The 16,658-nt window shown below is 54.3% G+C and overlaps 1 protein-coding gene across 1 annotated transcript in view; it reads right to left on the reverse strand.

The window, feature by feature from the left end:
* MYO5B (myosin VB) overlaps positions 1-16,658 on the reverse strand; it is a gene marked incomplete at its 5' end in the record, with an annotated part of 193,696 nt that overhangs the window by 75,552 nt on the left and 101,486 nt on the right. Inside the window, 5 exons of the mRNA XM_081097589.1 lie at positions 4,299-4,408; positions 5,533-5,640; positions 7,030-7,111; positions 8,619-8,762; positions 11,438-11,594. Coding sequence (XP_080953715.1) covers positions 4,299-4,408; positions 5,533-5,640; positions 7,030-7,111; positions 8,619-8,762; positions 11,438-11,594 — 601 coding nt within the window. The remainder of the gene's footprint in view (positions 1-4,298; positions 4,409-5,532; positions 5,641-7,029; positions 7,112-8,618; positions 8,763-11,437; positions 11,595-16,658) is intronic.

Genomic DNA, 16,658 nt, shown 5'->3' on the forward strand with positions numbered 1-16,658 from the left:
ATCCGCACTGACCAGCGAGGCTCTGAGCGGCACCGGCACGGGTCTCAGCCCCGTGCCAGCAGCGAGCCCTGAGCTGAGCCTGCACGGACGGCACCTGTCCGGTCTTCCAAGCAGATGTTCTCTCATCGTAGCGCCAGGGCCACTAAATCACATGCCACTGAACTTTACAGTCTTAAAGCTCAGGGGGAAAGTGAATCCAGGCGGGAAGCTGGACAAGTGGCTAAAGTATGGGACTGGTTTTGACCTGAAATATCACCTGGAACACGACCTGCTAATGTCACAAGCTGAGAGCTGGGAAAACAGGACTTCCTCCAGCCTAAGTCCCTTCCCCCCACCCCCCACCCCGAGAAGCCCAGCCCTGCAGCCGTGCAAGGTCTCACCCAGGGGCCCAGGGCCCCGCGACCCAGAGAACCCAGCTGCTCCGTTGGCTGCACTTTATCCTGACCCTCCCTTCCCCCAGCCCCAACCACACCACTGGCCTCTGAGTCACTGAAACCAGATGTCCCACAGGAACTTGTCTCATTTCACCCAAGGTGCATGTTTCTTGGGCACTCGGGGACCCCCGGAAACCCCGCTTTTCCTCAGAGGTGCTCCATTATTCATCCCCCACCTCACTCCACACAGGAAGTGACCGCCCAGCCATGAAAGGGTGGCCATGAAAACATGCCGGCCGCCTCCTAATGGCCCTGCATTGCTGGTGGGACTCCTTTTCGGACGAGGCTGACTAGCAGGCTTCGCATGAGGGCTACCACTTCCCTCTCAACACTCCATCCCCAGGCTGTGCTGTTTCTCCTAGGGATATTTAAAATCTAAGCAGAACAAACACAATTACAAAGCAACAGAATGCCAGAGGAGGAGAGAACCTCCTCAAATCATTAAGGCCCAAAGCATGTTCTATGGAGCAGTAGTTACAATAGTTAATTGGCTTTTAACAAAAGGGGGGGTGGTGACATCAGGTCGAACACAGCTGTGCTGGTTTGTTAACCTTAAAGCACCAAGAGGCAGACCCTGCACCAAGCACTTCCTGGATGCTTAGAACCCAAAGAGCCCTCGTTTTCCCACGAAATGGCCTAGAGCAGTGATGGCGAACCTGACATGCGTGTCAGAGGTGACACGCGAACTCATTTTTTTGATTGATTTTTCTTTGTTAAATGGCATTTAAATATATAAAATAAATATCAAAAATATAAGTCTTTGTTTTACTATGGTTGCAAAGATCAAAAAATTTCTATATGTGACACGGCACCAGAGTTAAGTTAGGGTTTTTTAAAATGCTGACATGCCGAGCTCAAAAGGTTCGCCATCACTGGCCTAGTCACTTGCCTAGAGCCAGTGGTCGGCAAACTCATTAGTCAACAGAGCCAAATATCAACAGTACAATGATTGAAATTTCTTTTGAGAGCCCATTTTTTTAAACTTAAACTATATAGGTAGGTACACTGTATATAGGTATATAGGTATATAGGTAGGTACAAAGAGCTGCATGTGGCTCTCGAGCCACAGTATGCCAATCACAGTGGTCGTGAGCTACATGCAGCTCTTTGGCTCCTTGAGTGTGGCTCTTCCTAAGCCTTAGGAGTACCCTAATTAAGTTAATAACAATGTACCTACCTATATAGTTTAAGTTTAAAAAATTTGGCTCTCAAAAGAAATTTCAATCGTTGTCCTGTTGATATTTGGCTCTGTTGACTAATGAGTTTGCCGACCACTGGCTAGGATTAAGGTTCCCAGGAAAACACCTTGGGAATGGTCATTCTAACCTAATCCTCCTCCTTTCTCGGATGTGGCCCAGAGCACCTCACCCAGCCTCGTGAATCGGCGTGGGCTGGTGGGTGTGGAGAGCCCCGTCTTTTCACTCTCTCAGCAAGTGGGGTTGCCATGGCCACTCTGCACGGACCCCCCATCTGCTCGCTCCCTCCCCCAAACAGAAAGCCATCCGTGGCAAAGGGAGGTGCCTGGGGGCTGCCTGGAAGGCAACAGGTTCTGAGGGGGCAAGTGTCCGACTTACTCATCGGACCTATTTCCAAGAAATTCTTCACTGCCGGGCACAGCACAGCAGCTGGATCCTGACATGCAGACGGCCTGCTGCAGCCACGTCGCCGCCCACTCCTGTCCTCAGGTCCCTCCCCTCCCCGGCAGCTCCCAGGGGCACACGGTGGAGAAAATGCCGAGCATCACCTGGGATGGGATGGGTTCCCACCCACCACGGGGGGGGGGGGGGGGTGGCTCCCCCTGCGTGATCCTTTGCTGACTGTTGATTACAGGTGCTAACTGAAGCTGATGTAACATCATGCAATTACATTTAGGCTTAATTAAATGATGCTAAATCCATTAACCAGAGCCAGCAGCACAGATCGCAGATTAGGTTTTTGGGCCTGTGTGGCCAAATTCAAAAAAGCAAATCGCCTCTGGCGTCCAAGTCACTGCAAGCGGCTGCATCTCCCAGGCAGCTCTGGTGGTCGAGGACCACAGTTCCTGCTGTAATTAAAGATGAAAGCCAGCGAGCAGAAGGCACACTGTGCACGGATGGCAGTGTTTCCCTGGGAGGCCCACCCTCCACCCCGCGGAATAGACCACAACGCATCTGAGAGGGGACCCTCCCTGCATCCTCCTGGTGAGGCGTTTCTCGGGCACACGCTGCGTGCCCAGCACTGTGCCAGGCACCAGCAGGGGCCGTGAGGCCAGGGGAAGGCGGCCCAGGCCCAGGGACGGGCAGTGTGCAGGGGAAGTTTGCTGGCTGGGCCTGGACTTGGCTTTGTGACCTTAGAAAGGAGTGTCCTCCCTCTGGGCCTGTGAAGTGAGGAGGATGCCCCTGGGGTCCATTCTGGCTTTAACCACATGATGGTCGTTAGGAACTGAACCATGGGCCCTGTGGTAAGGCCGGTGCATCACCCCCTTTGCAGACGAGGAAGAGACCAGGAAGGTTAAGGAACGATCAGTAAGAGTCAGATCCAGGATTTGAACCCTGGCGGTCCTGACTCCCAGGTCTCAGCTCAATAAGTTCTCTCCATGGCCTCTAGTTGGAGAATAATCCAAGACTCGCCAGACCCGTGGTCGGCAAACTGCGGCTCGCGAGCCACATGTGGCTCTTTGGCCCCTTGAGTGTGGCTCTTCCTAAGCCTTAGGAGTACCCTAATTAAGTTAATAACAATGTACCTACCTATATAGTTTAAGTTTAAAAAATCTGGCTCTCAAAAGAAATTTCAATTGTTGTCCTGTTGATATTTGGCTCTGTTGACTAATGAGTTTGCCGACCACTGCGCCAGACCATGGGCCTGCGCTCAGAAGCCTCCGACTTGCAGGTACCTCCAAGGGCAAGGGCCTGCTGTGCCACGTGGTACCCAGACCTCTGTCTGTCAGGGGTCCTGCCCCCTCCTCACACTTGGCACCTCCCAGGACTTGGCGACAACTGGGCCTAGAAGAGGCCTGTGATGGCCCCACGCAGAGTCACTGAGTCACAGCAGGACATCGGTCTTGTCAGCACAGCCCAACGAGATACCTGTGAGCAGGGCACGGGGCTGCCCGTTCTGCTCCGGCCCCCGCTCCACCAGCGGCCCAAGTAGACATGTTGTTATGGCCGCACACCGGGTACCACGCTGGGCACCAGGAAAGTAACAGTCATCGCGCGCGTGTATCAAGCGTCTTGCAGTGTGCAATGCCGTCACACGGATGTCTCAATATCCCGCCCCTGCTCTCAGGATCTCGGCAAGTGTGGTCAGCTGTCCTATCTCCCCAATGAGCTTGTGAAGCTCCTTGCAGACGGTCACTGAGTGTGGAGCCTAACACGCCTTCACAGCCTTCCAGAATGGTACGCAGGTGGGAGCTCCTCGCACTCGTGGGCTGATCATGTGGGTAGCATTCCAGGGACCTCAGGGCACTTGCAAACCAAACCATCAAAAATATTGAGGCCTGGCCCATGGGCTCGGTCGGTTAGAGTGCTGTCCCCATACGCCAAGACGGTGGGTACACTCCCCGGTCAGGGCACATATAAGAATCAACCAGTGAAGGCACCAACCCAATGCCTGTCTGTCTAGCTCTCTCTCCCTCTCTCAAAAGTCAATTAAATGTACTGAATAGCCACTACATTCCCTGCCCTCCGTGATAGACATTTGATGGCAGCTGATTTGGAAAAGGATTTGTTCTTTCAAAACACTATCAGCAAGGGACCAGAAACCATTTCTGGGAAGAATAAATAACCTACGCGTGCCCTCTAAACGCACAGACGCGTTTCGGTCGTGGGGAACTGCGAGAACAGGGTGAGCTGCGGACATCTGCCTCCGCGCTGGCGTGCGACTTACTGATACGCTGCAGGAGTCATCCTGGCGCTCGGCCTGAATCTCCACGTTTCCCAGGTGCAGGATGGAAGCGATTATCTTAAAAATGCTTATCTGGTGGGACTCTCTCACTCCTGGGGGAAAAAAGAACAAATGATACTCAATCTCCACAGCAGGACAGAAAGGGCATTTCACCTTTTTAAGGGCCTTTTCGTGTGTTTTTTTTTAAAGGTTTGATTTGCCTTTCTGGGCCAGTGACTCCTAAAACGATTCCAGCTCCTCACCAAGTAATTGCCACTCACAGCACAGCTCCGAGGGCACCGGGCTCCCCGACTGAACGGGCGCGCCTCCGCTCTGACCGTCGTGATCAGACCAGAGGGGTCACGGCACCGTCTTCCCGTCTCCAGGAGCAAAGGAGGGGCAGCAATCTGCAGGCTCATTTTGGACTCAGATTTCCACCACACGCTTCGTGGGTGTCGTGATGAGTTTAATAAGAACGGTCGTTGATCTGCCGCCATTTTCCTCCCAACACAATCTCCCGCAAACATCTGCGGCACCCATCCAAAGTGCCAACGGGGGAGGGGGAGGAGAAACGCCCGGGAGAGCCGCAACGGCTGGGCGGCCAGGGAGCCACTGCTGCCCCCCCACGCCATATGCTCCCTCGCAGGGACAGGCACGCACGCCTTCCCCGAGCCACTGTGGCAGCAAACGCCCTGTCACATTTGTGTACGTGACTAAGTTGCCAAAGACATGGATAATCTCTTACAATGTTCACTTCGCTGTCAGGCATTATCCCGTCTCCTTAAATTGCAAAATATTTCAGAAGCAAAATAAAAGTTACGGAATAATGCAATGAACACCAGTCAGCCTACCACGCTGTTGAGGAAATAATACAGTTGTTCCCACATATTCCTCCCCAGCTGCAATTAATTTTAAGGCAATCATTTATCAGACTAAAAATAAGTCAGCGACACCTATGTTCGTGGGAGTAAACACGTGTCCTGCCAGGACGGAAACCTTTGCTCATTTAGCCCAGAGAGCGGTGCGCCCTCAAGTTCCCACTTTGAGGACAGGTCAGCAAGAAGCGTGGACACCTGAAAGCTGGGACGGGAGAAGAGCGAGGAGAGACTCGCTGAGGACAAGAGGCCTCCCCGTCCGCTGACGAGGGTGGACAAGCCAAGCGGACGTGGCCATGCTTTTCTCCTCCCCATGAAAGGAACCCTGCCGGCCTTTCCCCTGCTCCCCCCAAGCTCCTTACCAAGGAGCGCGAAGGCTTGTCGAGTCTTCTCAAAGTCCTCCGCGTCGTCCACGCCCTCGATGGACGTGTCTCCTCCCTGGGACGTGTAGAAAAAGTCCTCGGCACAGGCTGTGGAAGGAAGGAGCGAGGCATCAGACACAGGGGTGGGGGGAAGCGCTGAGGAAGGAGAGCTTCACCCCCAGTTTACCCGCAGACGGTGATGTGTGGGGAGTCCTGCTCGCTTAGTAAGCAACCCCAGACCCGGGGACATCCCCAGTCCACGTGGAACCCTCTCCCACATTACCTGACCTGACAATGGCAAGAGGAGAGAAAACTTAAATAAGGAAAGACAGACAATGACACCCCACACCCCACACATGATCCAAACCACCCCGAAAAGCACTCACGTTTCCCACACTCTATGTAGCACCTTCGGGTGGTACAACCCTGCCCGGGACTTAGTATCTCCATGTGTATAACGTCTGATGTCGACAAGATGTCGACACTGGCTGGTTTTCCTCCTCCTCTGAGCGTGTGCCGTGGGGCACGCATCAGTGGAACATGCCTAGACACCCCAGTCCTTCCTCAACACCTGACTTTCCAGTTTGACCTCCTAGCCACTTCTGAGCTTCCCTCCTTCCTCCACTCTGACGGGTCTAACCTTCAGCGCCTGCTGGCTGGGGCCTGTTGCAAAAGCTTAGCCAGTCTCCTGCTTCTGCCCGTCCCTGGAACAGCCAGCAACGCGCTCTCCGTTAAAGCGCGTAGAGAGCCCTCCTGCCCCGCTGCCCTCACGGCAGAGGTCAAAGGCCCTCGGAGAGCCTGCTGGGCCTTTCTTCATGAAGTGGCCTCCCCTGTCCCACACTCGGGCCTGTCCTTCCCCACCTCTCCGTCCCAGCTTCCTGCTGTCATTCCTCACCTCACCCGTCAGCCCCTTAAATGGCCCTGCTCACCTCTCCCTCCTGGTCGCTCCCCATTTCCCACTTTGCACCCCGTGCTCCACGCCACTGAGCTTTGCCAGTGCCTCCGCCGGTCAAGCCCACGGTGCCAGGCCCAGCTAGGAAGCAAACAGCTCAGTCCCCAGCCCCCGCCTCACACAGCCTGAGCCGGAAGCATCAGGCGACACCTCTGCCCAGGAATGAGCGCCTAAGCCAGGCGTAGGGTAGGAAGGAGGGCTCCCTGGAGGAGTTGCTCACACGCTGGTGCCTGGAGGCGCTCCAACGGGGGAGGAAAACGTGGACCCTGAACTCACCACAGGCTCAGCAAAGGGAGAGCCCATGGAGGAAGTCACTTCAGGCCTCTGTGCAGGGACATGCTCAGCCCCCTCACACCTCACCGCGCTGAGGGCTCTGGCACAGAGCGAGCGTGCCAAAGGCTTGGTGAAAGCACCAGGTCTCATTTCCCTGTAGGCTCGCCTTTCAGAGCACCTCCTGTGAGTCCTACGTGGAGGCAACTGAAGGTGCATGCACCTGCAGCGCAGCCCCCCCCACCACCACCAGGGCGGCGACGTGGTGCACTCACTCAGGGCGAGCTCCTTCAGTTCCGGGAGGCTGGCCGCCGCGCAGAGCTGGTAGAAGATGTGGTAGTTCCTCTCGTCGTCTGCCTGGAGGAGGACAAAGGTCAGCAGTTTTAGGCTGGTCACCCCCAGGAGCGCCCCCTCCCCATCCTAACCCCAGGGTGCTCCGGTGTCAGAGGTCAAGACTTCTCCTCCACACCTGCCCCTCAACCCCACCTCCGATCTTCCAGCCACTCAAGTGGGGCCTTCTTCCAACCCGGGGAGGTTTCCCCTCTGAAATGAAAACGTTATTTCCTTTTCCCTGCTATGAACATCATTGCTATTCCGCACACAGCGCGTCCGCCATCAGCACCCACTCAGCCAGCCGTGCTGCCGGCTCCGGCTGCATAGACACACCTCCCGCTGTGGGCTCCTGTCTCCTCGGGAGGCCTGGGGCTGAGGAAGAGCCCGCTCTGGCCCACCGCCAGGCTGGGCAGCAGGAAAGGTCCCCAAGTGAGGCAGGGCTGAGGGCACATTCGGGCCAGACCTGCCCTAAGTTGGCACTGGTGTTGGCATCGGGTTGTTGGTGGTGGTGGTGGGGGGGGGGAGGCCCGAATGAAGGGAGCCGGGGGAGGAAAGCTCCCGGGTGCTGAGGGGGGTCTGGCAGAGCCTGGGCAGCACCTCACCCGCACCCCGTGCAGCGGGCTGTGTGCTTGGCTGCAGGGAAACGAAGACCATGGGGCTGTCTAGTCAAACCTGGGAGGTGGAGCAGCAGCCTCGGCCACACAGGGAAAGAAAACCGACCAAGCTGGCTAAGGAGATCGTGAAGCCATTGCCAAGAGTCAGCACGGAGACGGGTGCCACGAGACACGAACACCTGAGGCCTCTTGTGACGTCCCCTCTGGAGGCGGCTGAAATGCCAGGGCCAGGAAGCCATTCGCCGGGGGAGAGTGTGCGGCCGGCTCACACCCGGGCACAGCGTCTCGGTCCCGGGATGGGACATCGAAAGGAGCTGGAGGAGGCCCGTTCTCCTGCTGGGAGCCGACTGACCTCCACCAGAGGCCGGGGGGGAGGCAGAGGGGGCCATCAAGAAGCCGAAGAGCAGTAGGAAGAAGGGAATGGAAGGCGAGCACAGAAATGAGGAACCGAGTCTGGGGAGAAGCGGGAACCCCATTAATTTGAAAAGAAAACTGGGTTGGTTTTTGCCTTTTTTATAACCTGCCAAGTAGGAAGGTTCCCGGGAGAGCTCAGCCCCATAGATGCCATGTGGCATCCCCTGGCCATGCTGCTGAAACCCACGGAGGACTCCTTCCTCGCGGCCCCTTCAGGGTCGAGCACCGGCTCGCACCTAACGGGCACTCAGCATGTGTGTGTTGACTGAATCTGAAAACAGTACTCACTGGGAAATAACTGGTACCATGTTTTCCAGGCATGATGCCTACAGCACTTGAATGCATACTTAATGATGGAAGGAGAGAAATAAAACCAAAAGAACAAGCGTCTCCCATTCCAGGCTCAGAGGGTGAGCTGCTCTTCGGATGCAGGGCGTGGGGTCGGGGAGCAAGTCTCAGCGTCCATGGGGGGAAACATACAGAATGCCCCGTCGCCCCCTCACCTGGAAGACCACCCTGGACTTCTCCAGCAGGTAGGTCCTCATGTTGGCCCCGATGATGTGGTACCTCTTGTCAAAGCCAATCTGAATATACTTCCCAAAGCGGCTGCTGTTGTCATTGCGGGTGGTTTTGGCATTTCCGATGGCCTGTTCAGAACAAACAGACGAAAGATGTGCAAGACGAGGAGAGCTTGCCCGACGTCTGGGGATCGCCGCTGAGGGACACGCCCGCTTTACCTCACCAGGCTGCGTCAGGGAGTGACAGGATGGATCTACACGTGCTTTTAAAGTATAAAATGGTACCCACACAGGGAAGAGGTCGTATTATTACTACCCAACCCATAATCCCTACTGTGGGAATGAAGAACTTCCAACGTCTGTGTGTGTGAAGAACTTGCCTGTCATTCTCTGGCTTTTAAACCCAGGCTGGGTTTTTCTGGTGACTGACCTAGGAGACATGTTGATGCAGGAGGGAAGCCAGTCCAATTGCTATGAATGATACAAACCCAAGCTTCGACCATCACTGAGTCCAGAGTCCAACAAAAGAGGCGGATACGATGCAAGCAGTTAAAACTTGGAAAAGGAGCAAATGATAGAAGCAGGAAATTACAGAAGAAACTCACACGACTGATGAACATCAGAAAAAGACACACGGCCTCAGCGGCAATCAGAGAGCGGCAGGCTGAACGGACAGACCAGAGTGGCAGTGACCAAGGGCTCTGAGACTATGAAATGAGGGTGAGGCTGTACGGAAAAGGAGACTCGCCCACGGCTGGTTCAATGTAAATGGGACACCCATCTGGGCACATCCAGAAAACTGAACACCCATGCCCCTAACAACGCATCCCCGCTACTTCTAGACAGGACCTAGCGGCTGCATGTGGCAATACAAATATATAACCTAAATGTCTACCCATAGGGGGAAGAGACACATAAAATGTGGAACAGTCATACAATGGATACCATAAAGCTGTTCAACGAAGTACATTGGAGCATGATTCATGGATAAATAAAAAGACGTTGAGTGGCAAGCATTCACGAGATGGTGGATAGCATGTGGCTCTACGCATGGGGAACATCACGGAACAGGCTTCTTATTTGCATGCACACATATGGAGTAAAATAGAAGTGGACGGGAACGTGTCATTTCAATGTAACTGAAATTATTCAATAACCAGGTACCTCCTGTGCAGCGTGGGAGCAGAAGGAAGGGAGCCATTAGCCGGGCCCTGCAGACTGAAAGCAGCTTCAGGTGTCGAATGAAGTGGATGTTAGAGGGCGACAGACTTTTACCCCCAGGGGAGGACGGGGTTCTGACTATAAATACAGCGTGGGCAAAGGGGCAGGGGCATGTGAGAGCATGGACACGTGTGAAGTGGCTCGAGTATGTGGACCCATGAGAGAAGCCAAGAGGAGACGGGACCGGCAAGGGATGTTGAGGCAGATTCTTATACAGGTGAATAGTCATAGGTTTTCTTGTGTCTTTGTCTTTGAAAAAAAAAATCAAGCCCTGAGAATGTGCACAGTAACTGGTCTTAGTTTCTATCCATTTCCCTAACTGAAACCCTGGCCTCCTTTCTTTCTCCCAGGATTTTTTTTGGGGGGGGGTAGGTACCCTCTGAGGCTCCCACAGTTGTATGCCAGCAGACTCGTCACCCCAACAAGCCACGGGACCCCGTCGGCCTGAGCTGGGGTTCTGCCCCGGCTCTAGCTGTCTCCTGATTACCAACGGCCCTTTAATCAGTGCTGACTGTGAGCGAGTCGCTGCCGGGCTGCTGATAAGCTCTTACACAGAACGGGGTCAGAGAGCTCTGCGCTGACACCGAATCAGGCCAGTCCGTCCTCGAATCACTTTTAATTCGAACAACTGCCACTGGCGCAGCCCCAGGGGAACTCGGCCTCCTCACACCCGCGCTCTCCGGTCTCCCCGGGAGGCGCTGCCGTCGCCGGGCTGTAGACATCATGAGATGAAGACAGAACCATAGCCCGCTGCTTCGTGGGGAGGAGCACTCCTTCCCCGGGAGGGGCAGAGCCATCAGCAGTCGGCTGCCCCCTGATTAAGACGGGCCTGGCTTGGCCATGACCCTCTGAGGAGCCACTGGGCTCCCTGGACACAAGGACCCGGCTAGACTCTAGACTTATGACAAGTTGGTGACACTCTGACCCCACCCAGAGTTCTTCCTGCCCAAGTTCATATCCAGGATCTCGTGTTAGTCTAACACTTAATAACAGCTCAAGGATGGTAAAATTCTACATTTGACAGAATGAGCCTTTGGGACTTACACAATTTCCCAAGTCCCAACTCTACAAGGCAGAAATGTAATGTTTTGAGCCCAAATGACTGTAGCATTTATTTGCACGACATCATGCGAGATTAAGCTGGTTCATGTACACACTCCTTCCTCCTTTAGACCTTAGCAATTGAACCCCATCTGTGTATTTGGGGAGCATATTGTACTCACATGTCTCCCATGCTACAGCACCCTGCCTGCCCAGCTGTCCACTCACCCACCCAGGCCATAATGGATACTGAAGACAGAATTTTAGATCACTGCCATTTAAAAATCATTCCCAGAGCAGGAACTCAGGTAGATGCTCGCGTGCCCATGGTCACAGGAGCATTAGTCGCAGCAGCCAAAATAATGGAAGCGATTTCTCCCTCGGCAGTGGACAGCAGGCTCTTGGTGAGAGACGTGAATGCTGACCGCCTGGGGTGCTCCCAAGGGTTCTTGTGAGCAGCCACCCAAGGTGGGCACCCAGCAGTCCCGCTGCCGGCAGAAGGGACTCCAACCAGGAAGGCCGAGGGCGTTGGGAAGCTTTACCTCCATGATGGGACTGGACGCCAGGACCTTCTCTTCGATGTTGGTGTCACTGGCTGAGCCGCCCACTGTGGCGAAATAGCGCATGGCGTACTTGGCGGACACCGTCTTGCCGGCTCCGGACTCCCCGCTGACGATGATGGACTGGTTCTTCTCGTCTCTGGAAGGGGAAGCACGGGTCAGGCGCTGGCCGTGGGAAGGCGCTGCTGCCTGCGGCCTGAGCCCGACCGGGAGCATCTCTGTCTCTTAGGGACAAAGGTAAGGGGCAGGATCGGCAAAGTGGGAGCAGGAAAGGAGTTCTCAAAGGGCTTGCGAATGGCACATGCCCTTCTTTATGACCCACAGGAAGGGGCGCAGCCCGCCGGTCACTCGGCCAGGCTCTCTCTGGATGCAACGCCCCTTAGGTCATCGCCATGAACAGATAAATCTCCCCTGAGAACGTACAGATGCATAGTCTCACCCTTGTTTCTGTAATAGGCCCACCTTGTGCTGCTGGGTAAGTTATCATATTTTCAAGAACAAGGATCCTTTCTTCTCCCCTGGTAGCTGAGCCTAGCGTGCGGCGGACAGTTTTGAACACTTCTGTCCATATGTATGTATCACAGAGGGCAGCCATTCGCCACCGGGCAGGTCTCGCCTCAAGTTTCCCAGAAACGAGATAAAAAGCTATCAATTGCAATAAGAGGGATTTCAGTCGGACTAAATGGAAGGTAGAAAGAAGATACTCTATGTCAGATAGAAATGCATCTATATTTATCCCTTTAAAACAGCAGGAAGACAGATGAGTAATGGAAAGAGCAGGCGATGGGGTTCAAGGAACATGGATGGTCAAGCAGAGAGTTGAGAACAAATGTTTGGGCCACGGGTTGGGAGGTGATTGCTTGTAAGGGCTACACTCAGCCATCTGCCTCCGGTTCACACGCGCACTGCCAGGAGGCAAGCACTTCACTTTCCATCTCCAGTGCTTGGCACAAAATAGATCCTCAATATATACAGTTGGACTAGCAGCTTCTTAGGGATCAACCAGCCCCTCTTTTCCAGATGAAGAAACTGAGACGTGGGAAGGTAGGTTTAGAACTCGGGGCTCCTGGCACCAGCCGAAAACTCTTCACACCAGCCCCGTGGCTTCCTGGGCAGAGCGGGTTATAGGAGAATGAGCAGAGCAGCCACCTCCTCACCTGGCTAATAACCCACACAGGTAGGCTGCAGTTTATCCGCACAGGGGGCCGGGCCAATGGCCAAGAAGCTGGGAAAGTGGTGCCCTGGGGTTGATGTTAACTGGAGATGGATGAGAAAGACAGAAAGGAGCTGGGAGCACCGGGGAGAGGCAGGTGAGCTAACTGGGCTGAGGAAGCCTTAACCTTCAGCCACTCTTCAAGGTCAGCAAAGAGCTGTGTGGTCCGTGCTCACACAGACCATCATCAATGGGGAGGGGCCTGAGTGAATCCAGGGGAATGATAGACGCTGTTGAACAGATGAAAATGGGGGAAAAAAAGTGGATCTTGCACAACTGGCTATACAACCAACTGATTGAAAATGTACTAAGAACCTGGAACCTGTTACTCGGAGAACGGAGTAAGCAGCAGCTTTCTGAGACCTCCTGTAGTTCCAGGATGTCGCTGTTGTCATCAGTGTCTGCTGCTTCTCTGCCTGCTCCTGTGAAATCTTTACCACGAAAGGTGGCCTCTGAAGACGCCTGTGGATGCCTGTATTTCCAATTCTCGTCTACTTTGTTATCTTAATTTTATTTAACGTCCGCGGGACCCTGGGGACCATGACAGGTGCCATCTCTCTTCTCAGTGCCTTCAAAGTCCATTCCTGAGAGCGCTGTGCAGACACGCGCCCATCCCCAGCGCCCATCCCCGGCGGCCATCCCCGGCGGCCATCCCCGGCGGCCAGGCGGCTGACAAGCTGAGCACAGGCCTCTGCCACAGGCCCGGGTCCCACCTTAAGTCGCTCTACACAACAAGGAGGACTGGATCGCAGAGTCACACCCAAACGTGTGGAGTTCTGCCTAAAGTCTGTATATTTAACCTAAAACAAATGGATGAGCCCAGGATGTGCTCTTATGTTGATGTTAATTTCACAAGTTTTGGTTATTTAGGGCTGGCTGTGGGGAAGGTATTTGTAAGGAAGGAATTCTACCCAACGTCCTTCAAAAACATAACCCAGCCCTGGCCGGGTGGCTCAGCTGGTTGGAGCGTCGTCCCAATGCACCAAGGCCACAGGTTCCATCTCTGTTCAGGGCATATACAAGAAGCAGTCAAGGAATGCATAAATGGGTGGAGCAACAAATCAATGTGTGTGTTTTTCTCTCTCTCTAAAAAAATCAATAAAATAAAAATTTTATCCTATATAATAAAAGGCTAATATGCAAATCAACCAAACAGCAAAACGACCGGTCGCTATAAAGCACACTGACCACCAGGGGGCAGACGCTCAACACAGGAGCTGCCCCTTGGTGATTCAGCCAGAAGCCAGGCTCACGGCTGGCGAGTGCAGTGGCGTGGCGGGAACCTCTCCCACCTCTGCGGCAGCACTAAGGACCCCTCAGTGGACATCCCCCAAGGGGTCCTGGACTGCAAGAGGGCGCAGGCCAGGCTAAGGGGAATTTCATATCCAGCTTGGCTCAGGCTGCTGTCAGGAAGGTACCACTACCCCAAACAGGAACAGCCCCTTGAAGGTCTGTGCCTCAGGCAGGAGACAGAATTCTGCATAAGGAGCCCAGCCATCGCCAGCTTCCAGGAAAGACTCAGCCAGCAGCACCTGCACGCACAGGTACTCCCGGTTCACACGGCATCCCATCTGTGACACCCGGGAGGCAAGATCTAATTGCTCTAAACCCCTTCTCCTGCAACAATGTCCCATCAAACCACAGTGGCATCTCCCCTCCCCATTCTGGCGGGACCCCCGGGGCTTCATTCTTTATTCTTTCCGACTTTGCAGGGGCCTGAAGCTAGCCCAGCTCAAACCAATCTTCTCTTCCTTGATCTCACAACTCAGTTCCTGCTACTCAATCATCTTCTGCCTTAAGGAGGCTCGTCGTTGACTGTTTTTCAATGTAATTAATCACCTATTTACATCCTGGTCGAATGGTGTACAAAACCCTTAGCCATGTGTCTCTTGCTTGGGATTCATAGCTCTTCCCATTTTAAAGAAGCCAAACCTGCAAGTTGGAAAGCCAGGTGACATGCCCAATGCGACCCCAGCCCACACGCGAACACAGGCTCCCGTCTGCTGCGCGATTTCCCTCTGGGCTGGGTTGTGACATCACTGTCATGCTTATACCCTTTGCTGAATAATAAAGCACCCCTGAGTGAACTCCCCTAACAAACCCGGCCTCGTCGAAGAGACAGACACGAACCAGGTGTCCTCAGCTTCCTCGCTGAAACGTCACTTCGGAAGCCCTTCCCTCACCACCTACCTTCACAGCATTCACCATACAACTTGACTGGTCTCCCCTCCGGAACAGAAGCCCATGGTGGTCCATCTCAGAGGCAGGGGCTTGGATGGGCCGGCCAGCACCTGGCGTGTGTCAAGAGGACAGCCCAGCAAGGGCTAGCACAGAGACTCACATAGAGTGGTCCATACAGCTGAGCCCAGGGTCTGGTGTGCAATTTACTGCCCACAAATCAGCCGTGGTGGTCTCTGCCCTGTGCCAGTCTCTGGGGCTCTCCCAGGAGAAGGGGCCCGAGCACAGGGGTCCCACGCCCCAGACAGGCAAACTCTACTGCCCTGAACGGGGCACTCCGGAGAGAGGACAGAGAGTGGGGGACCGTTCACGCGGAAGCCCCTACCCACAGCGCGGTCTCCAAACAAGAGGGAGGGGCAGTGTGGCTCAGACCCAGTGGGAAGGATCCCTCTCTGCACACACCATTAAGTCCCTCCGCCGTTTCCTCCTCCAGTGACAAAGCATCCGAAAATTTGGGTGTGTCAGTAGAATACATTCGGTTCCCTAATGGGATCATCAATCTACTGTTTCTTGCCTGCCTGTGCCTGTCTAGCCTCTAATTATATTTTCAACACCCGCTCACAACCCAGATCACCTACTACTGTTGTGTTTTTAACTAAGCTAGAGAATGGGGACACCAAGGATTTTTAATTGAGAATTTGTTCAACCAAAATGTTTGTGTCAGGACCATGGACAGAGTTAATAACTAGGCGACAGGCTAGGCAGAATAATGAAAAAGAATCTTGGATGCAACGCTAAAAAAAAAAGAATGAAAATACTTTAGTGGGATGATACCATCTTTAAAAAATCTGAAAAAGAAATAACGCCATACTTAAGGATACACAGACAGAACTCTATGAATACAAAATGGTATCAAAACCTTTTTAGAGTGGGGAAGTTAGGTCAAGTCAGGGGGAGGGCAGATAAGACTGGGGAAACAACTTTGGATTCTGTAGGGGAAAGAGTAAGGCTGGGGGCCAGAGAGAGGTTAGGATGGAGACTGAGTTAGGGGAGAGGGATACACGAAATTACGGTAAGGCACCCCGAGGCTGGGACGGAGCCCACGGCCACAGTGACTCTAAAGTCAAATGCTTCCTCCCAAGGCGTGAGTCACTAAAGGGCACTTCTGCTGTGGGCAGGGGCTGGGCCAGAACGCTCCAAGCACGAGATCCTATGGACCCTGCCAACAAGAAAGCCCAGCCTCAAGGAGACACATCCTGGCACCTGGAGGGGGGTGCCTGGGTGAGGGTCCTGCAGGCCCTGGGTTCCAGGCCTGTGGGAGGTGGACTGGTGTCCCCGAGTCCTCTGCCGTCAGACACTGATGTCCTACCCCCCTCACCCTCCCTCGGGAAGGGCTGTGCGCTCAGGCACAGCTCAGAATTCAAACCATCGGGCAGGCTGTCATGGTCATTGGAAACAACTTGATTGACACTTAGCGGTCAGAGTCCTAAGGGTCTACTCGGAAAAGAGAAATTAAAGCTCTGACCGTGTAGGAGCTAAGTACTCAGCGCATGTAATATCCAAGGATCATGTTCCCACTCCAGTTCCACGGCAGCCCCTGGAGAGCCGAGTTCTATTTATAAGCTGCCCATGTGGAGTGCGGGGCAGGTAGCGCCATGGGTCCAGCCCTTCCCTTCCTTGTGTTCCCAGAGAGGCTTCTCCTCTCGGATGTGCTGGCGTCGCAGGAAGAACCCCGGGGCGCCCCAAGCCCACCCCCTGGCAGACAAGCAGGGGCGACAGACTGCATGATTCCAACTACATGGCACCCGGAAA

Source organism: Myotis nattereri (genome assembly GCF_964212035.1).
Source record: "Myotis nattereri genome assembly, chromosome: 8".
Lineage (NCBI taxonomy): Eukaryota > Metazoa > Chordata > Mammalia > Chiroptera > Vespertilionidae > Myotis > Myotis nattereri.